The 22,316-nt window shown below is 58.6% G+C and overlaps 1 protein-coding gene across 10 annotated transcripts in view; it reads left to right on the top strand.

Annotated features, from left to right (window-relative positions):
- Nucleotides 1–5,184: 5,184 nt before the first annotated feature.
- FMNL1 (formin like 1) overlaps nt 5,185–22,316 on the top strand; it is a 25,044-nt gene continuing 7,912 nt past the window's right edge. The window contains exons 1-12 of one of the 10 annotated variants that reach the window (XM_087854283.1): nt 5,185–5,433; nt 14,023–14,106; nt 15,568–15,681; nt 16,388–16,461; nt 16,856–16,939; nt 17,302–17,439; nt 17,737–17,754; nt 19,081–19,189; nt 19,794–19,870; nt 20,079–20,172; nt 21,097–21,171; nt 21,474–21,584. In XM_087854283.1, coding sequence (XP_087710409.1) covers nt 5,305–5,433; nt 14,023–14,106; nt 15,568–15,681; nt 16,388–16,461; nt 16,856–16,939; nt 17,302–17,439; nt 17,737–17,754; nt 19,081–19,189; nt 19,794–19,870; nt 20,079–20,172; nt 21,097–21,171; nt 21,474–21,584 — 1,107 coding nt within the window. In that variant the 5' untranslated portion in view covers nt 5,185–5,304. The remainder of the gene's footprint in view (nt 5,434–14,022; nt 14,107–15,567; nt 15,682–16,387; nt 16,462–16,855; nt 16,940–17,301; nt 17,440–17,736; nt 17,755–19,080; nt 19,190–19,793; nt 19,871–20,078; nt 20,173–21,096; nt 21,172–21,473; nt 21,585–22,316) is intronic. The other 9 variants (XM_087854285.1, XM_087854284.1, XM_045814254.2 and 6 more) reach the window with 9 other exon arrangements.

Genomic DNA, 22,316 nt, shown 5'->3' with positions numbered 1-22,316 from the left:
CTGGGATCGAGCCCCACATCGGGCTTCCTGCTCCATCCGGAGCCTACTTCTCCCTCTCCCTCTGCCTGCCACTCCCCCTGCTTGTGTGAGCTCTCTCTCTCTCTGTCAAATAAATAAATTAAATCTTAAAAAAAAAAACCCAAACAATTCTATGAAATCCTATCACCATTTTTTCATAATGAGAAAACCAAGGCTCTGGGGTTTGAGGACTGGGTTCAGATCCGAGCTCTGACATTTACCAGCTGGGTGGCTTGGCTAAATCAGTCATTTAAGAGGACACAGAGGGCACAGCAACAGGGCCTGCCTCTTAGGGCTGCTGTCCAGCCTCGAATGACACGCGGAAAGCCCCTGTCGTGGCATCGATGCTCGGAAGACATCTGCGACCACTTAACCTGTGATCACCTGGCTTCTTTCCAGTCTTTAGGCCTGGCTGTCTACAGGGCAGGGACGTGGGCCTGGTACTCGGGGCCTGTCCTCTCTTCCCTGGGAGATGTTGACAAGGATAGTTGAGTGCCAGTTGGAGAGTTACCTGGTGGACCGTATGAGGCACATCAGATTGCTGAGATTCTGATTCCGATGCACTCCAGGGGGTGGGACGGTGTGGGCACGTGTGTCACGTGGGGTACGGCTCGTGAGGTGCTGCCCATTCCCCTCCCTGGGGCCGTCCTCTGGCAGGCCACATAGACAGGACAGTGGGCTTACTTCCCTCATCCACCACAAGTTGCCGACAAGAGGAACAGAGCAGCTCTCCTAGGTTAGCAAGCAACTTGCTTGTATCTTACCTTCACTTCCTGAAAGGTAATAAATACATATTGTTCAAAAATCAAAACAGTTTAGAAAGAAATGCATTGAGAAGTCTTGCTCCCACCTCTGCCTTGTCCACACTGTTTCCCCCACATCTTATAGGTGACTGCTTTTGTTATTTTGCTGGAATAATTCAAGCAAATACATTTATTCTTATATCTACCTCCCTTTCTTACACAAAAGATAACATAGCATATATACTGTTTTGCATGACATTTTTGCTTCCAAATATATCCTGGAGATTTTTCCATATCAATATTTGACAGGTTCAATTTTTTTTTTTTTACAGCTGCCTATTTTTTTATTGTGGAGATGTACTATAGTTTATTTAACCCTTCATTGTCCAGTATAGTAGCCACATGTGGCTATTTACATTGAACTTAATTATAATTAAGTCAAATTTGAAATTCATTTCCTCAGTGGCGCTAGCCACATTTCAAGAGCTCAGTATGGGTACCTGTGGCCAGTGGCTAGCATGTGGGACAGCACTGACGGAATGGAACATTTCCATCATTGCAGAAAGTTCTATTGGATATGCTGGTTTCCCGGATCCCCTATAGCGGGACACCTGGCTCATTTCCAGTCTTGAGGCGGTTCGGTGATGATGCCACCCATCCCTGGGTTGCAGGAGAGCTGAGTGAGAGCTGCTTTGGGAATGCTGGGCCTTCAACCTCAGACCTCAAAATCTGGGAGGCTCCTGCAAGAGAAGGGCTATTGGGTTTGGGGCAGGGGCTTGACCAGGTAGCCCTAAGGACAGACTTCCTGCTTAGCTCTAACCCTCCACCCCCTCCCTCCATCCCTGCCAAAATGCAAGCCTGTTTCCTTTCATTCACGATTTAAGTCCTGCCCTGTGGCTATAGGGACAGAAAAGACACAGTTTCTTCCTTGGAGAAAGAGACAGATCCGTTACTTGCCTTGTGACAAAGACGTTCAAAGAGGCCTCACCAAACATCAAAAGGCCTTATAATACCTATCATATAACAGAGTGAGGATGTGGGAAAACAGGCATCCGTTGTTGGGGGTTGCAAATTGGTGCCAACTTTTTGAGGGCAATTCCAAATCTATCCAAATTCCCAAAAATCTACCCCAAAGTGCATAACCTTTGACTCAGCACTGTCGTATTTATAAATTTGTCTTACGGAGACACACATAAGTAGCGACAAGTATATGTACTGAGATATTTCCTGCGGCACCATTGTCTCTTGCAACAAAAGACTGACACAAGCTAAATACTCACTGGGAGGGGAATAGTGAAAGAGACTGTGACACAGCCACACGGTCTCTGTCACTGTGTAGATTTTGTAGAGGCAGATACATTACTAAGCGAAAACAGCAAAGTGCTGAATTGTGGAGCGTGTGCTAACATTTGTGTTAAACACACACACACACACGCGCGCGCTGCTTGGATATGTCCAAAACATCTCTGGAAAGATGCATTAAAACTGTTGTTCTTTTAAACTGAGCACATGTGTGTATTACCTTTAAACAACAACAAAAAATTTTTTTTTAATTTTAAGAGGTTCACACTGAATAATGGTGAACAGGCAGAGGGAGGGAAATTCCTGGGGACACCTGCTTACTCACCTGAGCTTTGAGTGTCCCCGGTGACTGCACAATTCCTCCCTACGAGGTGGCAAGGCCACAGCGGTCCAAAATGACACCCACCCTGTGACTCCCTCTCCATCACCTCTGGAGGCCTCGCCCTGTCTTGGCTGTCATACCTCCCGTGCCCAGCAGGGGGAAGCACAGACCCACCAAAGCATTGGTTCCAAACTTCACCAAGCATCCCTTCTAGGATTTCCTCCTCTGTGGACCCTGGTTGGAAAGACACTTCCTGCCAAGCCGACCAAATTTATTAGGTGATAATTGATTAAATTCTCTCCCTTATTTTGTGCCTCACATTTCTGGTCAGGGCGCACGCGACGGAGTGTAGCCTTGCTGAGCTCATCTTTTTCCCGTAAGATGTTCTCCTTGGCCCTTCCTTGTTTCCTCCAGGCCTTGGGTGGCAGTGGCTGGCCAGAGCATTCCCAGGGATTGAGGGCTCAGGCTGGCAACTGCTTCGTTAGAGGCTCTCCGCCCTGCTCAGATTTTCAGCCTCAGGGCACTCCTCCCACCCTTCTCCTACCCAGTCAAAGAAGTAGTTCTGGGTGAGAGGAAGCGCGAACACCTGGCACCAGTCTGACTGGTGGCAGTCACACCCCCAGATGTGTTTGGAGTCTGTCCCTTGCTAGGCTGTGAGCCGCCGAATAATGGGGACTCTTTTCATCTGCCACAGATTCTCCAGGAGTGATTCTCCAGCAGGGCTGGGCATACAGCTGGTGTAAATTAAAGGTTTGTTGTTGTTAAATGGAAGGAGACAAGCATCGAGGGGACCGGGGACTAAATTCTTTAAAAAGAAAAAAAAAAAAAAAAAAAGGAGGTCCTAGAGGTCCTAGTTGATCTCAAGGGCAAGAACCCACTGGCAAGACTGGACCATCCTTGGCTGCAGATAAGGGTCGCAGGCACATAATGGATCACCTTCTTAGCATGCCCAAGGAAAATCCTGCTTTGTCTTACCTTATGCGGCCCTGGATGGGACATGAAATCAAGAACCACCTCTTTCTCACCCACCAGAGGTGCTGGTGACCTTGGCAGAAGAAACGCTTAAATCAGGTCCGTCTGGGTGAAGGGGCTGTTTCATCCCAGGGCCTTACTTAAAATTAGATAAATTTCCCAGCTCCTGTTAACGCCAGTGAGTGGTTCTGAAAGTGGGGATGGGGGGGGGTGGAGAGGGAAGCGGAAGCTCTAAGGGGAAGGGACATTTATAGCCTCTGGCCTGGCCTGGAGGAAACCTAGGGCTCCTTTAGTGGGGCCCTCCCTCCTCAATGTCTTGGAAGTGCAGGGAGGGGCGACTGGGGATCTCTACAAATTAAATGGGGAACAAAAGGAGCAACTGAGAGAGAAGGGCCTCAAATATAGGTTGGAGATTATGTCTCAGACCTGGGGTTCTACAGCCCTCCCAATATGCACTCACCTTTCTGGATCACCCTGGATGAGAGGGGCGGTGGGGGCTCGGACAGCAGGCCCAAGGCACTGTAGATTTTGAAGGTGGGCAGCAAGGAGGACTCTCTTTGTCCCTTATTAGTTGTGTGCCCTTGGGCAAGTCACTTAACCACAATGAGCCTCAGTTTTCCCATCTCTAAATGAAGATATCAACACCTACCTTCCCTGGTCATTGTCGGGATGAATGAAAGAAGACCTCTGGAAGCATTTCTGTAATTGCTAGACTTCAGGGATTATTATTCGCCAAGGCGAGAGGCCACCCTAGGTCCCTGGAGGTGACAGCGTCAAGGAGATTTTTTTCCCTCCTCTGCGGTGCCTGCTCCTTTCTCAGCCTGGATGCTGGCTTTAATCCTCTGTTCCCCAACCCCCGCGCTTCTCTTTGAGACCGCCTTGGTGGTCTCCAGATTCTCGCACCTTGCCTTTTTCCATAGCGCCCCCATTCTACGACCCTGGGGATCTCGGCATGCGCGCAGAGTTGGTCCAGGGTGGGACAGGTCGTGAGGGTCTCCGCTGGCCTGAATCTGCGCCCTCCCGCCCTGTTTTGGGGTTCTCATTTGCAGATGGTTCCCACTGGTCCTCATCTCCTCGCTGGACTGAACAGAGGAGGACAGAAACCAGGGGTGGGGGGCCTGGAAGGGGGTTCCCACCTTCTCAGTCGGGAATCCGAGAGGGGGACCCAGCCCTTGCGCCCCAACGCCGCACCGTCATGGGTCTCCAAGCGGCGCTCGCAGTTGCTGGCAATCCTCGACAAGGAGGTTTGCCCCTCCCGACTCCCGGGCCGTGACCTCCCGCTCCCGACCTCCCCTCACCCAGACCCCGCCGATCCCCGTCTCCGAGCGAGTGGGAGCATGCGGTTCTAGGACCCGGAGGCGCCGCCGGCGCGCCGCCTCCACTGCCTCGCCTCGGTCGCCTCCCGCTCCGGCAGGTGAAGCGGCGCCCGCCGCCCCCTCTGCGGCAGGTGAAGCGGGTCCGCCGCCCCCTCCCCGCCGCGCCATGGCTGCGGCGGACCCCCGGCCCGCGCCACGCGCCCGCCCCCTCCCTCCAGCCCGCCCCCCGGGGGCCGGGTGCGTAGCGGCGGCGGCGAAATGCGGTTTGCGCGCTCGGGGAGCGACAGCAGAAGTTAGAAAATCGCCGAGGGGGGAGCCCGCGCCGCAGCTTCCTGCCCCCGGCCCAGCCCTCTGGCCCCGGCGGCCTGCAGCCTGACTTCCTCCCCCTACCCCGCAGCTCGCCGCCCGGCTCCTCGGACGGGGCCGCCCCGATGGGACGCCGCGCCCCGGCCCTTGCGCGCCGCTGAGCCGAGCGCCGCCGAGCCGAGCCCGCACCGCCGCCGCCCGCCGCTGCCCTGCTCGCCGCCCCCCCACCCACCCCGGTCCCCCAGGCCCGGAGCCGCGTCCCTGGTCCCCCGGAAAGCTGGATTTCCGAGGCTGGAGGCGCCTGGCCGACTGGGTGGGGACCACCATGGGCAACGCGGCCGGCAGCGCGGAGCAGCCCGCGGGCCCCGCCGCGCCGTCCCCCAAGCAGCCCGCGCCGCCCAAGCAGCCGATGCCCGCGGCCCGAGAGCTGGAGGAGAGGTTTAACCGGGTTCTGGTGAGTGTGACCCGCCGCTGGCTCCCCCGCTGGGCGCGGGCGGGGGGCGACAGGGGCTCGGCACGCGTCCCCGCCCCCAGGGGCTCGGATACCGCTTGGAGATCCCCGGGCCAGTGGCTGCCCCTACAAGGGGTGGGAGTGACAGTGGCTTCTTTCAGAGTGACTTAGCACTCTCCCCCCCAAAACTTTCTTCTGCAGTCGCCCAGTCTGCCTCCCCAAGACACCCCCTTCCCCGGCGCTCCTGGGTCTAAAGGTCTAAAGGAAAATGTCCTGCGAGGAAGTTGGGCGCCCAGCACGCAAGGGGGCTCCTGGGGCATCCCCTTCCGCACTGCGCTCAGGCCCAGCCACAGGGCGCAGGTTGGAGCATCTGCTTGTGTCTCAGAGCCAAAGATGGAAGGGTTACATTTTAATGTCCTGGGAGCTGGAGACGGAGTTCAGGTGTTTGCTCCTGATTCGTTGGTGCCTGGGCTGCTGGGCGCTGGGTCCTCAGATCGCGCAGAGGGAGTGTCTGTGTTTCTCACCCTCTGCTTGTGCAGGAGAGATGGCCTGTGGGTCCTTATCTTGGGCATTTCCTCCAGCCACTGAAGGGATTAAGGTTAGGAGGGGTGGGGTCAGGATGGGTTGGTCACTCTGGCTTGGGGTGGTGCTGAATTCTGGAAACCCCTGGCCCCTCTCCTTCCCCACTATCACCTGCTGGAGGAATTGGGGGGCTTGGGGACTAGGCCCCTGGGGAGAGAGCCGTCAGCTCATCAGCTTGGCCTGAGCCTGGAAGCAGTCAGGATGTGTTTGGGGAGGGGCTCCAGAGCAAAATCAGGGCTCCCTAAGACCTGGTGAGAGGCAGAAATAGGGAGGGGTAAGGGCAACTCATTCTCACTTCCCTCTCCCTACCTCAACCCTGTCCCAGGCTCCCTTCTCTAACTAATTGCCTGGTGGCCTGTCTGCTGTCAGCTCCCTTGCTGGACTCTGGGTGACAGGCGAATGAGGCTGTGCTTTTTCCCAGGGGCACTTTGCAGCCTAAGCAGGCTGGCACTGCAGGTCTGAGGGTGGGGGCCCAAGGGAGGCTCCGGCAGTCAGGTCTGAGGGTGGGGGCCCAGGGGAGGCACAGGCAGTAGAGCAATGCTGGTCTGTGGCAGTGCTCAGTTCTTTGTCCCCTCCACCTCCTTGACATCATTTCCCCTCCCTTGGCCAGTCACTGGGCAGTCCTCGCCAGATCCTCGGCATGGCCCCTCGTGAGAGTTCCTAGATATCTTGGCGGCCCCCTTCCCAGAAGGAAGGCTAGGAGGGCTTTGGAGGAGTTATCGGGTGGTGTGGGGGTCTGGTCTATCCTTGTGAAGAAGACACCTTGCTTGATTAGGGGAGAGGGAGGGACTCTGAGGGACACCTCACACCAGGCCAGGCCCTGATTACCCCATCTCTCCACCTGCTTTCCTTTCCCCAAACCCATGGCCTGGCAAAGCTGAGCTGAGCTGAGCAGATGGGGGAGGGGGGAAGAATGAGGAGAGACAGTCTCTGGGGAACCATCTGGGGAGCCTGGGTTGGTGGTGGATCTCTGGACCCCTGCCAGCGTGATGGGGGGGGCATGGGTCTGTCTTTCACTCCAAGTGTGTGTCTGTGGACAGGGGTGGGACAGGCCGTCAGGGTGAAGTGCGGGCCCCAGTCTGTTATGTACACACTGGTAGGGAAGCGCTGTGTGAATAATTCAGACCAGTGGAAAATCCAAAAGTCAAATGGTGAGGTTCTGATGCATGTGTAGTTCTTGACTGCCCTGCTTGTGTTTTGGCCTTAGCTCTGATTGGCTGAGTCTGAGGCTAAAAGCCACTGGGAGTCCCTGAGTACCAGGGCGTGGAGGGCGGTGGAGGGCGGAGGCCCAGAGCCGGGTCTTAGAGGGTGTCTTGGTAGAGAAAGCAGCGGTAGCTGGGTAGAAATCTAGGGCAGCAGCACCCATTGGGGCTCAGCTTTCCACCCCAGCCCACAGGAACCCTGGTGTGTTTATGCTTGGCCTTCTTTCTGGGGAGGGATCAGCCTGTTCCTTGTCCTGTGTGAGCAGAACACACCCCACCCAAGGTCGCTTGGCTAAAACCTGGCTCCCCTCACTCCCCACCAACAGGGGCATGAGCCCCGCCCTGGGGTGACAGCCTTGGCCCCTGCCTGCAGCTGCCTGGGCTAAGTATTTGGCTAAACCCACAGGCCTGGCAAGCAATATTGCAGGGCGCGTCTCCATCAGAGCCCTGCATCCGTGGCCAGAGCGGAGTCCTGTCCTTAGTGAATGTCTAAGAGAAGAGCCTTAGACTGCTGAGAGCGATGGGTCCACCACCCGCCAGGAATCCCTGAGCCTTGATGGCAAAAGCATAGCCCCTTGGGATATTGTCACACGGCCCCAGGGGAGCTCCTCCTATTGCTTAATCGCAGCCCTTTGGTCCCTGGTGGGTAGTAGGATCCTGAGACCCAAAACCTTGGCTCCTGGCTGTGGGACCCATCTGGGGGGTGAAGGGCGCCCCCACCAAGGCCTACAGCCAGATAGGAGATGGCAATACTCTCCCCCCCACCCACCGCCGTGGCCTTTCTCCCATGCAGGGGTGGGGGGTGGCGGACTAATTTTCTAAGGAGGCTGTGAGAGAGAGGGGTGCCCCTGCTTAAAATGGGGGTGGGGAACAGAGCAGGTTGAGCCAGGGTTTCCTACTGCTGCCTTAGCAACAGTGGAGGAGCCATGGCTGCCCAGTGACACGGGCCTGCTGTGATGGTGGGAAAACCGGCCCGCCAGACTCGATGCTCTCGCCTCTCCTACGCCGCCGTGCCCAAGGCTCGTGTCTTCCTTGCAGACCTTCTCCCTGTAAGGGTCGGGGTTTGGGATGACAAGGCACTCTTTCCAGGCCTTCCAGAAGTTCCCTGCTTACAGCCAGGCATAGGACAGTCCTGATCTGGCTGGTCAGGGAGGAGCCTGTGACCTGGGGACCAAGGGACCAAGGGACCAAGGGAAGGTGCCCCGGATGCGGTGCTTGAGTCCGAGGGTGAGGCTGACCCGCATGGAGGCCGAACCATTGGAAGAGGAGTTTGCCTGCTGGGGCCTAGCCCCCCTGGGCTGCCCTTAGCCTGTGCCGCGGGAGGTAGACATCTGGGGAGGCGGTGTGGGGAGGTTGGGACAGCCTCATGCAGGGTGTGGATCGCGGAGGCCCTGCTTTCAGCTGGACCCCTTCCCTGAGCAGCAAAAGTAGACTCCATTGGGTTGGCCTGCGCCCTCCTCCGGGGCACGGCAGATGCAGTTCCAGGACGTGTAGCTGTAGGGGTGCTCAGGCCCTGGACCTCTCATCTCTGGGGTGTCTTACACGGAGGATCCCAATGGGGCTGCGGCCATGAGGACAGATGTTGGGCTGGGCAGGTGCTGGGGGGTGACATTCTTCAGGCAGGGCTGGCACACGCTGACCCTGGAAACCCAGGGATGTGGTAGGCATGATTCACAGGGACATCTGGGGCCAACTGGCAAGAGCTGGGTGAGACGGGCAGGAGCAGGTGGGGCCGCTCTGGGGGCTACCTCTGCATTTTTCCTGGGAGCTCGGAGCCCTGGAAGGTGGCTCAGGCCTTCCCGCCTCTGAGAGGGGCAAGGGTTACTTGGGCAAAAGGCTGAGGTGCTTCCTGAGCTTTGAGGTGATTATGTTGGGGGATTGGGTTTTGTCTTTGCCACTTACTACCTGGGTGACCTTGAGCAAGTTACTTAACCTCTCTGAACTTCAATTTTCCCCATGGGTAGAAAGAGAATGCTACCGGCAGAGGCCGGCCTCCTAGGAGTGTTGAAAGATTAAGTAGAGTTTGCCTGACACAGAGCAAGTGCTCCAGAAACTCTCCCCGACTGTGAGGAAGGGGATGATGTTGGAGCGGATAGGGCCTGCTCCATATTGGAGGCCTTCTAGGCCCTTCTAGACTGTGCTTTTCCCCTCTTCCCACCTCCATTACCGACACCCACCAAGGTTGCCAACTTCAGCCATCACAGGCCAGGCTGCCCTCGCTGCCATCACGCAGGTCAGCAACAGTGGGGCCTAGACCAAAAACTGCCTGGTGGCCGGAAACCACGAGAGGGAGGGCCCACCTCTCCTGGAGGGTGGGGCAGTGGCGGTGTTAACGGTAGCTGTGTGCACATGGGGAGGGGGTGGGGAGGCCTCCACTTCCCTCTGAGAGACGGTGCGCTTGGGGGGGGGTTCCCCAGTGAGTAAGAGCTCAGTGTGGGCAACAACAGGAAGCGTAGGGTGCTGGGTGGCAGGAAATGGGGCTGGCTGTTTCTGGTTCCTCAGACGGGGGAGACTGGGGCCAGGCTGTCTGCAGAAGACCCCTGGGGGTTCGGGACCCACATTTCTCGTTGCCCTCAGTGAGAAGGAAACTGAGTCTTCTTACCAGCTTGCCAGCTGGGTCAGCTTGGGCAAGCAACTTAATTGCTCCGTGCCTCAGTTTCCCATTTGTGAAATGGGGTTCGTCATAGTATTTCCTGTGTAAGCTTCTTTTTGAGGTTTAAATGAGTCAGGAGATAGAAAACACTCAGAATGGCACTTAGCACAGAGTGGACGTTTGGGGGTTATTTAGTATTGTTGCTGTAATTCTCCCACCGGCCTGGATTGTCTGGGCGGTGCCCGCTGCCCTGGCTCCCACCTGGCTTGCCCTTGTCCCTGCCATGGAGACCCTTCAACACTGATGGGAGAAGCTGTGAGCTTTTTGGGGTTCTCAGCACCTAATCCTGGGGCCAGTCACGCCAGAGCCCTCCTCTGAGTCTGGGATTGCCTATAACTGCCCCCAGAAAATGTATATACTGAAATTTTAAAAACGTGGACAAAATGGATTGTTTTTGGAGATGCATTGAGAGCTCTAAAACCAAGGTTGAGGCCATGGAGAGGTGGGCGGAGGGAAGATGGACAGGGAAGTGGGGGCTGGGGGGCACTCCCTGGCTTCTGTGCCCATCAGGCTGTGGAGGCCCTGTAGGGCTGGTCTGAGACTAGGCTTGGTACCCAAGCTCAAGGGCATTGTGGGACTCAAAGGGCCAGACGTCATGAGGAGAGGGAGGGCAGGTGGGTTGGGACATAGTCTGAGCTCAGGCTGAAAGTGAAACTGGAGGGTGTGGCCGTGTCCAGATGCAGACGGAGCCCCTCAGTGTCCAGGGAGATCTCCCCAGATGTCAGCACTCGGGGGAGAGTGGGCTGAGGCAGTGCTTGCAAGGGGCTGGTCCTGGGGGAGCGAGGCTGGAGAGGGAGGGACGGGGGTGGGGGGAGAAGGATCCCCACACAGTCTAACAGAAAGTTTGGGGAATCGGCTCCTTTTCTTTTCTCTCTCTCTCTTTTTTTTTTAATTTGACAGAGAGAGAGACAGCCAGCGAGAGAGGGAACACAAGCAGGGGGAGTGGGAGAGGAAGAAGCAGGCTCATAGTGGAGGAGCCTGATGTGGGGCTCGATCCCATAACGCCGGGATCACGCCCTGAGCCGAAGGCAGACGCTTAACTGCTGTGCCACCCAGGCGCCCCTCGGCTCCTTTTCTTGGCCACATCCTCAAAGATGGATCTTTTCTCCCTCTTCCTCTGACCCAAAGCCAGGGAAAGGGGAGCTGAAGGGTCAGTTCATTTTTGGCCAAGCCTCGGAGACAGGTTTGTTAGCTCTGGCCGTTTTCACAACCTTCTGCTCATCACACCGGCCCTCACCCTGGGGTCTGCAGTGGACTCCTCCCACCCCCCCAATCTGGGAAACCCCTCTTCCCAGTGTGCTTCACTGGAGAATTATTACATCAGGACACAGCTTCTCACTGGGTATTTCCAGGAGCTCTGGGAGCCGCGAGGCAGAAGACAAGTGTGCCTATTTTATGGAGGGGGAGACTGAGGCTCAAGGAGACAGAGAAGTCGTCAGGCTAGGTGGGCCCAGAAGCTGGAGCTCCTGAATCCAGCCTGGCTTCTTCCTTCCCCCACATCCCCTCGCAGGAGGCAAGGGTTCCCCCCCCCCCCGCCTCCCACACCTGGATTTCCCTGTCCTTTCCTGTCCCACAAGAGCACTGTGAGCCAAGCTTCGACTTGTCTCCCAGCCCCCAACCCTGCGGTACTGCCTCCTTGCCCAGGGCCCTGGGTCTGGGGTCTGCGGCCGTTTTCCAGGAGGGTGTCACTCCACCCTGAGTGAGTGGCATCCTCGGGTTCCTATCACGCTCCTTAGGGTACCCGTCCCCTCGGTGGGCACAGCCGAGGAACAGCTGCTAATTAGTGCTCAGCGCTGTCAGAGCTATTTTGGATTCCAGAGCCTAAATTTAGCCCGTCTGGCAGGCTGGCATGTAGCCTCGGGGGCTTGAGCATGCCCAGGTGGGGAAGGGGCAAAGGCGTGGCCTGTTCTCCACCACGGTTGGGACAGGTGGACCCCAGAGCAGCGGCCTCCCCCTCCCCAGGAATAACCATGGGGCGGCCCCGGGGAAGTGGGCCTGGGTGCCTTTCAAGTCAGCTCTGGGCTCGAAGCCAGCCTGGCTCCCCCCCTTCCTGGCTTGGTAACCTTGGGCAGGTCATTAAACTGATCTGTCCTTGCACCTGTAAGATGCGACCGATGGTGCCGAGGGTGGTGGTGAGGGTGTCCCCTGCGTGGAGGGATCAGAGCAGTGCCGGGCACCGTAAGCATCCAGGCAGAGCCGGCCACCACATTTATTGGGGACATTATTAGCATTAGTTGCAGCCTGTAGAAGGGCCACCGGGGCCATTCCAGGAACCAGACAGGTCCCTGGGGTAGGGGAGGGCTCGGAAAGGCCCATGTCAGGAAGCGGCTGTCCCCTGGAAGGCTCAGTTGCTGGGGCTCAGCCACCCCCCTCAGTCTTCTTCACCCCCCTTCCCTGCCACCCCCTCTCTCCTCCGAGTAGGCCACCGCTCCGGTTTCCCTGACATTGGCTGCTGCCCGGCTCCCTCCTTCCCCCTGAGCCTTGCCCTGCTCTGCCCTGCCCCACCCTGGGTCTCTGCGGGTGGGGATGGGTCAGGAGAGACCAAGGAGAGAGAGAGACAGGGACAGAGAACAAGAGACCAGTCCAGGGAGGCCTTCCCCTCAGCTCCAAGGGCCTTTCCTGGGCAGTCTGTCCTGTGGTGGCAGGAGCCGTACAAGCGGCCTGGGGGAGGGCAGCAGATGAGACAGCAGCAGTTTCCTTAATCCAGGGGCTCACTTTCGCAATGGGGAGAAGAATGACATAGCCCCGTCCCCAGCTGGCCTGGGGGGCCCGGTGGGTAGGCGGTGTCACCTCTCAAGTACAGCCCCCGCCGGAAAGCTTGGGCAATGGGGGCTGAGAGCACCCAGCTTCCTGTTGTCTGGGACTGACCTAAGGCAGTGATTTTTTGGGGGTGAGGTCTGGCCAGAGCCCCAGAACCAGGCCCAGCACCCCAGAGAGGAAGCTGGCTGCAGAGCCTCGGGTGGGTGTGGCCCCCTCTGTGCTCCAGCTGTGGCCTCCTCTCAGGCCCATGTGACTGAGGTTGTGCGGTGAGCGTCCAGAGCTGGTGACAGGGGCCTTCTGACTCTGGGCTGGGGATCCCTGGGGACTCCCACATCCCCAGCGGGACGGAACTCCTTGAGGGCAGGAGCTGTCTTTTGGGGCCTGACGCATAGTAGACCCTCTTTTAGCCTGGGGTTTACTGAATTGGGGTAGACTGGCATCGTCTTCTGTGCCTATTAGGAAGACCCGCCAAGTTAAGGGGGCCCAGGGGTGCCCTGGCGCTGGCAGCCCCTGGCAGGACCCTACACCTTCTCTGTGAGGGAGAAGCTTGGCAGGCTTGGCTGTGGCTGGGGGAGGAGGACCAGGCAGAACAGTGCTGACCTTTCGTAGCTCCCGAGGGGAGTCCCAGCCTGGGCCCCCAGCACCACAGACCCGGCATGTCAGCTGCTGGGCCCAGGTCCTGCGGCTGGGTGACCTTCCCCAGGAATCCCCCTGCCCCTGCAGCCGTGATGCGCCTGCTTGGAATTCCCTGCCTGTCTGACACGCTCCCTTGGCTCGTCTCTGTCTCCTGCTTCCAGAAGTGCTGAGGAGGGAGGGGCTGGAGCGGGACGAGGAGGAGACGGCTGTTGCCATCCCGGCAAGAGGTTTCCTGGTGTTGGTGAGGCACTGGTGCCCTGGGCCAGGACCACACGCAGGCCCCGTGCTGTCTGGGGGCACACGGGAGTGGGGCGCAGTGGGGCCTGGCTGGAGATGGATCCCGCCCAAATGGAAGAAGAGATCATACCCTCTTATTGCACATGGGGACGTGAGTCCAGGGGTGCTGGAGGTCCCGGGAAGTTAGGCTGAGAACCCGTGCTCTTACCGTCATGGCAGACACGCCACGGAGGTGGTGTATGGATGACAGAGCCCAGGCCCTGGGGGTCAGGCCGACTCAGGGTCAGATCCCGGTGTTGCTGTCTACCTTCGGGCCGAGGGAAAGGCGCTCTACCCCTGGGCTTGGTTTTCTCACTGGCTGATGCTACTTATCTCCCAGGGAGAGAGGGTGACAGGGATTCATGTGGGTGACAGATCTCCCAGGGAGCTGACCCCTCGTGGCTCTGCTGAAAATGCCCCTGCCTTGCCCCTCACGTTGGGGCCCCAGGCTCCGGGTCATTACGTTGTCCTCCCCCTCCCCAGAACTGCATGAACTTGCCCCCGGACAAAGTGCAGCTGCTGAGCCAGTATGACAACGAGAAGAAGTGGGAGCTCATTTGTGACCAGGTGGGTACCAGGCCCCTTCCGGCATCAGGGTGCCCTGCCCTGGCCAGGCTGGGGCTGGCAGGAGAGGGGGCACTGCCACGCGGCCCGGAGGGCCAAGACCCTGCCCAGAGGCCTGTGCAGCTTCTGCAGAGACTCTAGAGTCTCCTTCTCTTGGACACGGGCCCCTCTGGGGACCTTATGAGTCGCTCGCGGGGCTGGGTCTGCCCTCTGAAGAGCTGGCGGGCGGCTAGTGCGGGGCGCCGGTCAGTCCAGCTGCGCCGTGTCACCGTCCTCCTTGCTGAGCTTCTTGGAGCAGCCTCTGTTGACCCTCCAGCTCTGGGCTGGGGAGGAGAGGGGGCAACCCCAGGGTTGGGCCTCTTTGACCCCATGGAGGTGAGGAGGAAGGGGCAGGATCCCTGTCCTTCCGTTCCTTGGACCCAGAGGAGCTACTGTCGACCCAGCAAGAACCCAAAGGTAACCAGCTCCCAAGAGGCAGAACAAGAACTGGGAGGCCTGGCTCTGGTACTCGATCAGGCCCCTGGGTTGGTTTGCCACCTTCGTGGCTCACTGGGGGCCCCTGCCTCTCCAGCGTCTAGGGCTGCTGTCCCTGGTAGCAGGGAAGACCTCCCTCCCAGGGTGGGGCCTGGCTGCTGCAGTCATTCAGTGAGGGAGGGAGGCTGGGGGTGGGGAGTTGGGGAGCAAGGAACCTCCCCTGGGAGCCAGGGCTGGGCCTTCGGCTCCTGCTAATGGACCCAAATGGGATGAGCCTGGGGGGGAAGGGCGGGGCCATTGAGGCAGGGCTCGGAGCTGCTTCCAGAGGCTTTGGGGCTGTGGTGGGTCCCTGCCACTTGGCCTGGCATCTCAGGCCGGGGGCTTAAAGGCCTGGAAGAAGTGGGAGGCTGAGGGGGGTGGCTGGGTGTATCTGAGGGATCTGGGTTGGGAAGGATGGGAGCTCCTCTGGGTAGGGGCCCTCTGCCATGGCTGTTGGAGCCCCGGGTGGGGCAGGGGACTTAGGAGTTGCTTCGTTGAGCCCGGAAGATGAGCGCACACAGGTCCCCACCAGCACAGGTGACCGGGACAGCTGGGGAAGGGGCCCTCAGCCTGTTCTTCCTCCCTGGACTCCCAGCTCTGGGCTGGTGTGTGGCCCGGGGAGGGCAGGGGCTTGGGAAGATGCCACCTACTGGCAGGTCTGAGTCCCCTCCCTGCCCCCCGCCATCAGGGCGGGGTGCGTGGCAGTAGTGACACCTCCAAACTCCCCTCAGGACTGCACTAGGGCTGTGGCTCGTGAGGCCATCTGGGGAGCGAAGGTCCGGGACTGGGGTCTTTTCAAGTGGCCCGGTGGGTGGTTTGGTTAGATCTTTGGTATTTAGGAGGGGTCTTAAGATAGCCTGGGACCTGGGGTCAGAGCTGAGGATGGGAGTCTGGGGCAAGGGCTGGGGTAGTTCTGGCTGGTTCCCTGTACACCCCATTCCATCTCCCCAGGAGCGGTTTCAAGTCAAGAACCCTCCCACCGCCTATATCCAGAAGCTGAAGAGCTACCTGGAGACTGGTGGGGTCAGCCGCAAGGTAGCGACGGACTGGATGTCCAACCTGGGGGTATATGTCTCCCCCTTCTTCTCTGTCCCTTCCCCCCGCACCCTCCAAGCTAGGCAGCTAGAGTAACTGTGTGAATGAACTTTTTGGTGGCCTTTGTGGGTATGTGTGTGAATGTGCGTGCATAGTTTTAGGGGACGGAGGGGACCCTGGGCAGGCGTTGTACACGCCCCTCAGCCCAGCTGCAGACGCGTACGCTGGTCACTCATGGCACTATGTGGCGTGGCCGCATGTGGCTGGCCGCATGTGGCTGGCCGTGGATGTGTGTGTTCTCCGTGTGTGCCTTTGAGTCCACTTGTGGTTGTGAGTGTGTGAGTGTGTGTGTGTGTGGGTGTACCCGTGGGCCCATGTAGGGATGTACGGGTGTCATCTCTGTGCCCGCGGTGCTGGTGTGTGGGTGTACGTGTGTGTGTGTGTGTGTGTGTGTGTGTGTGTGTGTGTGTGTATAGCCAGGTATTCATATTTAAGTGTGTGTCTGGGGCTCTGTGTCTGGATGTGTGTGTGTGCGCACGCCCTGCTCGTCTGTGCATGGGGCCATGTGTAGCCCGAGATGCTTATTCTGCCGGGCAGGCATGTGGAGGTGGTGGGGGAGGCTGAGCGTGAAAGGCCAGTCGTGGCAGGGGGAGGGGCAGGGACTGCCTCCGGGCTCCGCGGGCCTGTGGGAGGCCCCGGGCTTCACCCACCAGACTCTCCTGTTCTCGGTCCCCAGTTTAAGAGGCGAGTTCAGGAGTCCACACAGGTGCTGCGGGAGCTGGAGATCTCCCTGCGGACAAACCACATTGGGTGAGCAAGGGCTCCGATGTCCCTCTTGGGGGCCTGGGAGAGCTCTGCCCCCAGGCGGCTCCTGGGGCTTCCCCTTGCTACTCCCTCGTCACCTCCCACCCCCCACCTCCCTCGTCACCCGCCCCCCCCCAATGGCTGTGTCTGCGGGCCCCTCTGGGTTGTTCCCTGCCCCCTCTCTGGCCTACCCTCTGCTCAGCCCTTGAGGCATGGTGGGGCCCTGGGTCCTACCTGAGCCCCCTAGTGCCCTCTAGCCTCACTGGGTCTTCTGAGGTGTGGTTGTCTGGTGTCTTCCCTGGGGGATGGGAAGGCCCGGGCCCTGGCCGAGCCTGCTCTGTGCCCAGTCTGGGCAGGACCGTCCTCCTGGCTGGGACTCAGGGAGCCCTGTGGCCTGCAGGTGGGTGGAGGAGTTCCTCAACGAGGAGAACCGCGGCCTGGATGTGCTCCTTGAGTACCTGGCCTTTGCCCAGTGCTCCGTCACGTAAGCCCCCTGCCCCGGCCCTCACCCTGCGCGGCAGAGTCTGGTCCGTGCTTCCCTGTACCTCGCCCACTCTTCTGGCCGCGTCCAAGGGTGCTGCCCGAGCCCACCCTGGGCTCACGTACACCACCCCCGTGCGTTGGGTGACGCCCCTTCCTCAGGGCCAGCATGGATAGGGAGGGACCTGGCCTGGGGTGGCCAGCTGGGACCTGGGCGGCTTACTCTTCTGTTCTGTCATTGCCTGGCCCCCTCCTCTGTCTGGCACAGTGCTGAGAACAGCCCCTGATCTCTCCCCTCAGCATCCCCCTCCCCACTCTCGAGGGCCCCTGCTGTGTGGGCCTCCAACCCCACGCTAACCCTTGCAGGTATGACATGGAGAACGCAGACAACGGGGTCCCCGGCTCAGAGAAGAGCAAGCCCTTGGAGCAGTCAGTGGAAGATCTCAGCAAGGGGCCACCCTCGTCCTTGCCTCCGCAGCCCAAGAGCCGCCACCTGACCATCAAGTACGTGGGTCCCCTTTCAGGGTGGCAGGGGGAATAGAGGATTCACCCCTAGACTGTGCTGCACCCTGCCAGCCCCACCCCAGGCCCTTGGGGGTGGTGGGAGGGGCAGCCTGGCATTGGGGATCACAGTAAGGGCCTCAAGCCGGGCTTGGGAGATGGACGTGTTAAGAGGCCTTCCAGGGATGGGCACCTAGAAACTGGAATCCGGGTGGGTCTGGGATAAGGAAGGTGTTTCTGGGTTGGTGAGACCTTCTTTGTACCCGTCTAACCCCTTCTTCTTTCCTGTGCGGCCTCCAGGTGCCCCCCTTCTCCCCGGTACGTAGCCACCTGAGGGCAGGTGCATGCCTGGTTGGCTCCCTGGGTGGGGGTGGGGTGGGGTGGGGTGTTCAGCTGACACCCCTGGGTTCACCTGCTGTGGATAGGCCGCCCCACCCTAATGCAGGACATCCTGCTGGGAGGCGGGGAGAGGGAAGGAGACAGCCCTGGAACCTCATGTGGACCCCCATCTTCTATCCTTCCAACTTCTATCCTTCCAACTCCATATTAAGCCCCAAACTCTCACAATATGTTTGTTTGCTCATTCATTCATTCATTCATTCATTCATATAACAAATATTTTTTAGCATTTCCTATGTATCAGGCTTGGTGGCAGGTGATCAGGAGACAGATCACCCTGCCCTTGGGAGCCCTTGGTCTACAAGGGGACAGTGGTTGCTAGGCTACCATGGAGGTGTAACCGGGAAGTCTGAGAGGGGAGGTGGCTACTTCCTGGGGTATCAGGAAGGTTTTCTGGAAGAGGGAGCACTGGAACTATGTGTTGCAGATGGATGCAGGCTTTACAGGCAGTGATGGGGAGAGGGAGGGGCATTCCAGGTGGAAGGAACAGCATGAGCAAAGACTCGGGCATATCAGAGCAATGACGGGAGGACGATGTGATGTGGCAGATGGAAGGAGGAGGTGGGGCTTCCCAGGGTTGTTGGAAACGTGATCGAATTGTCATGAGGCACTGATCAGAAGTCATGATTGGCAGTTCTGCAACAATGAAAAAAAATCAAGTATTTTTTAGCAAAGAATTATCAAGGATACTCATAGCACTTACCTTATATCAGGCAGTGTTCTAAAGTCATTCCATAGTCCTCCAAACCCTATCAGGAAGGTAGTATTATTACCATTGCTATTTTACAAGTGAGGAAACTGAGGCACAGGGTGATTAAGTGAACTTGCCTAGTAAGTGGGGAGCTGGGATTTGAACTAAGGCAGTCTGAATTCAGAGTTGGCCTTTCAAGATGGCAGATAAGCCCCGGAGGCTGCGAGCGCCACCTTGTGGAGAGCATTTCCCTGGTGCTCTCCAAGCTTCGGCAGTCTTCCCGCTATAGGCTGTCTACCCCCGCCACACAGCAGCCCCTTTTGATGCCAGGTTGCTGTTAAGGGTCTTTGCCTTCCTGACCCCCTCCGGACCCCCTTGGAGCAAGCCAGGCCCGAGGCCGAGGCCCCGGGAAGCCTCCTGCGCTCAGCTGGCCCCCTTGGTTGGGTGGATGGGAATCAACGGCCTACCGTTCCAGACGTGCCTTCTGAAGGGGGTGGGGGTGGGAAGCCGGGTGCAGGGCTCTGACCCTGCTGCCCGCTCCCCGCCCCACCCAGACTGACCCCTGCCCACAGCAGGAAGGCCCTGCGGAACTCGCGCATCGTGAGCCAGAAGGACGACGTCCACGTGTGCGTCATGTGCTTGCGCGCCATCATGAACTACCAGGTTGCGCAGCGGGCGTGAGGCGCGGGGGGCGGGGGGCTGCCTAAGCCCCTGAGCTTCGGGGACCCCGGGGCCCCCCGACCCTGTTCCCCGCTGGAGAGCCCCGGGTCTTGAGGCTAAGGAGGCTCGAGGGGAAGCCCAGAGTGCCGCCCCCTCCTTCCTGGTGGGGTCTTCTGGAGTGCCCCGGACAGGACTGGGGGCACGGACACGCCTCCTGGGGGGACCTAGGCACACCCACCCATGAGCGCTGAGCGCAGCACCCCCGGGGACAGCCGCCGCTCCGTGACTGTGTTTGGAGGAGGGATTGGTGCGGCCCGTCCTCCTTCACTCGGCAGGACCGGGTCCGAGATGCTGAGTCCTGACACTGGCTTTCGAACCAAGTTAGCTAGTTATTTATTTAATTTTTGGAACAAAGTTATTTAAAAAGAGGAGCCAGGCTTTGGCAGCCACAGAAAAGGCTGTGGTTGGCTATGAAGAACTTCCCGAGCTTGAGGGCAGTGAGAGACCAGAAGGCGATGGCACTTGCCAGTGCCTGAGGTGCCGGGCAGGATGGTGCTGGCAGTCCTGGGGGTCTGCCTGGAGGAGCTGACCTTTCCTCTCTCCCCAGTCTGGCTTCAGCCTCGTCATGACGCACCCAGCCTGTGTCAATGAGATTGCTCTGAGCCTCAACAACAAGAACCCCAGGTGAGGTCCGGGCCCCCTTCTCCACATCTAGATCCTCCTGCCACTTCACCCCTTGCCCACTCTGTTCCCCAGTTCTCAGGACTACTGCCCAGGCTCAGCCCACCGCTACTCCCGATCAGCGGCCCTCCCTGTCCTCCCCCAGCCAGGCCCACCCCACCCTTGCTGTGGGGCCTGCTTTCAAGGGATAAACTGGCCCCCCTGTCCCCAGAACCAAGGCTCTGGTGCTGGAGCTGCTGGCGGCTGTGTGCCTGGTGCGAGGAGGGCATGACATCATCCTGGCGGCCTTTGACAACTTCAAGGAGGTACTGAAGCCCCACCCCCACCCCCACACGGGTGCTTGCTCTCTAGTGCTGCTTGGAGTCCTGCTGTTGGCAGTTGTGGCCTCTGCTGGGGGCAGCTGGGAGTGTTATGTGGGCATTTGGGGAGCACAGGGTGGAGATAATCTGGGGTGGGGAAGCTTTAAAGGGCAGGTGCCAGGTCACGTAGGGGCACTGCCTGGGGCGACAGCAACAACTATGGGGACTTGCTGAACCTTTAAGCTAAGCTTCAGCCTGGCTAGATCCTAACTGGACTTGGTCCGTGCATCTCAGAGTTGCACACATACACCCCTGCTGACTCTGGCTAAGTAGCGTGAGAATATGACGCATAACGTGGGACATGGTCATTCATTCCCTTAATAATATTTGCTGAGTGCCAACTATGTGTCAGGCACACAGTGGGCACTTGGGATACATCCGTGAGCCAGAGGAGCAAAGAAGGCAGGGGAAGACAGATAATAAACAATATACTAAATGAGCAGATTATATAACGTGTCTGAAAACGGTGGATGGTCTGAGGAACAAGTCCAGCCCGCTGGAGGGGCTGGAGGAATGGGTCACAGGGTGGGCAGGGAGGCCTCATGGGGATGGTGAAGTTTGAGGAAAGCTGTCAGGGAAGTGAGAGGCTTGGTGTGGTGGCAATCTCGAGTAAAAGCACACCAGGCAGACGGAAGAGCAGGTGCAAAGGCCCTGAGGTGGGAAGGTGCCAGGACACCAGTGCGGTCAGTGCAGTAAGTGAAGGGAGGGCTGGGGGAGCTGGAGAAGGAGGGGAGGTTTTGAGCAGAAGAGCGATGTGGCCTGACTTCGATTTAACGTGGAGAAGCCTATAGAAGCACAAGGGTAGTGGCTGGAAATGGCGTGGGAGGTGTGTCATCGGGGCCCCTCGTGACAGCCGTTCTCCCCACCCAGGTGTGTGGGGAGCAGCACCGCTTCGAAAAGCTGATGGAATATTTCCAGAAAGAGGACAGCAACATCGACTTCATGGTGAGCTCAAGAGGGTCTGGCCACCCTCGGTGTAAGGAGCAGCCGGGGGGCCGGGGTCTCCAGCTCCTGGGCTCTGCTCCTGCGAAATAGGAGGACTGAGTGGCTGGTGGGGGAGGGGTGGACATCAGAGACAGGGAAGCTGGAGGGAGGGGGCCTGGGAGAGAAATACAGGTAGGGACGAAGCTGGGTTAGTGGAGTGACAAATGGGGAAAAGGAGAGACTTGGGAGTAAGTGGGGGACAGAAGGCACAGAGCACCCCCACCCGGAGGGTCACAGACCTGCTCATGGGCCCTGCTCCCCAGGTGGCCTGCATGCAATTCATCAACATCGTGGTCCACTCCGTGGAGAACATGAACTTCCGTGTCTTCCTGCAATACGAGTTCACCCACCTGGGCCTGGACTTGTACTTGGAGGTGAGCCCTGCATCCCCTTGCTGGGACTTAACCGCTCGCCGACTGCAGAGCGCGGCTCTGTGCTTAGCGGCATGGGTGTTGAGGTCAGGCAGATCTGGTTCAAATCCCGACTCTGCCACTTCCAAGCCCATGTGACTTTGGGTAGGTCTCTTCTCTCGGATTCTCATTCTTCCCATCTGTAAAACAAGAGAATCCTAAAGGTAATAATGACTCTCGATAGAATGAGGCAGAACGTTTTCTGCCACCTTATAGGCATGCGGTCCATGGCGCTGTTATCGCAGTTACCGGAACAGGCTCTGCGTTGTCCTGGGTCTGTCTGGCTTTGGAAGCATCAGCCTCAGGCAGGTTCTGAGTCAAGCGCATAATGGGGAGCATGGAGATATTGGGCCAAAGTGGGAGCTGGCTCATGTTGGATGGGTCCAGGTCCTAGAGGGGTTCCTTGCCCTGGGGAAGGTAGGCAGAGGGGCTTGGTGCTTCCTGGTCCAGCCTGTGCAGAAAAGCTACAGGTTCCCCGATGTCTTTGGGAGGCTTCTTGGAAGAGCAGGGCCTTTGGGATTGGATTTCTAAAAGCCAAAAGGTGAAAAGTTGGTCGGGGTGGTATAGCCATGCAAGGGAATAGTACTCAGCCATACAAGGGGATGAAGTACCGCTACATGCTGCCACATGGATGGACCTTGACAGCATCAGGCTAAGTGAGAGAAGCCAGACGCAAAAGCCCAAACACTGTGTGAT

The sequence above is a fragment of the Ursus americanus genome, chromosome 23, assembly GCF_024610735.1.
Source record: "Ursus americanus isolate L20-20 chromosome 23, mUrsAme1.1.p, whole genome shotgun sequence".
NCBI classification, from domain to species: domain Eukaryota; kingdom Metazoa; phylum Chordata; class Mammalia; order Carnivora; family Ursidae; genus Ursus; species Ursus americanus.
This window is presented reverse-complemented; position numbering and strand designations above follow the sequence as displayed.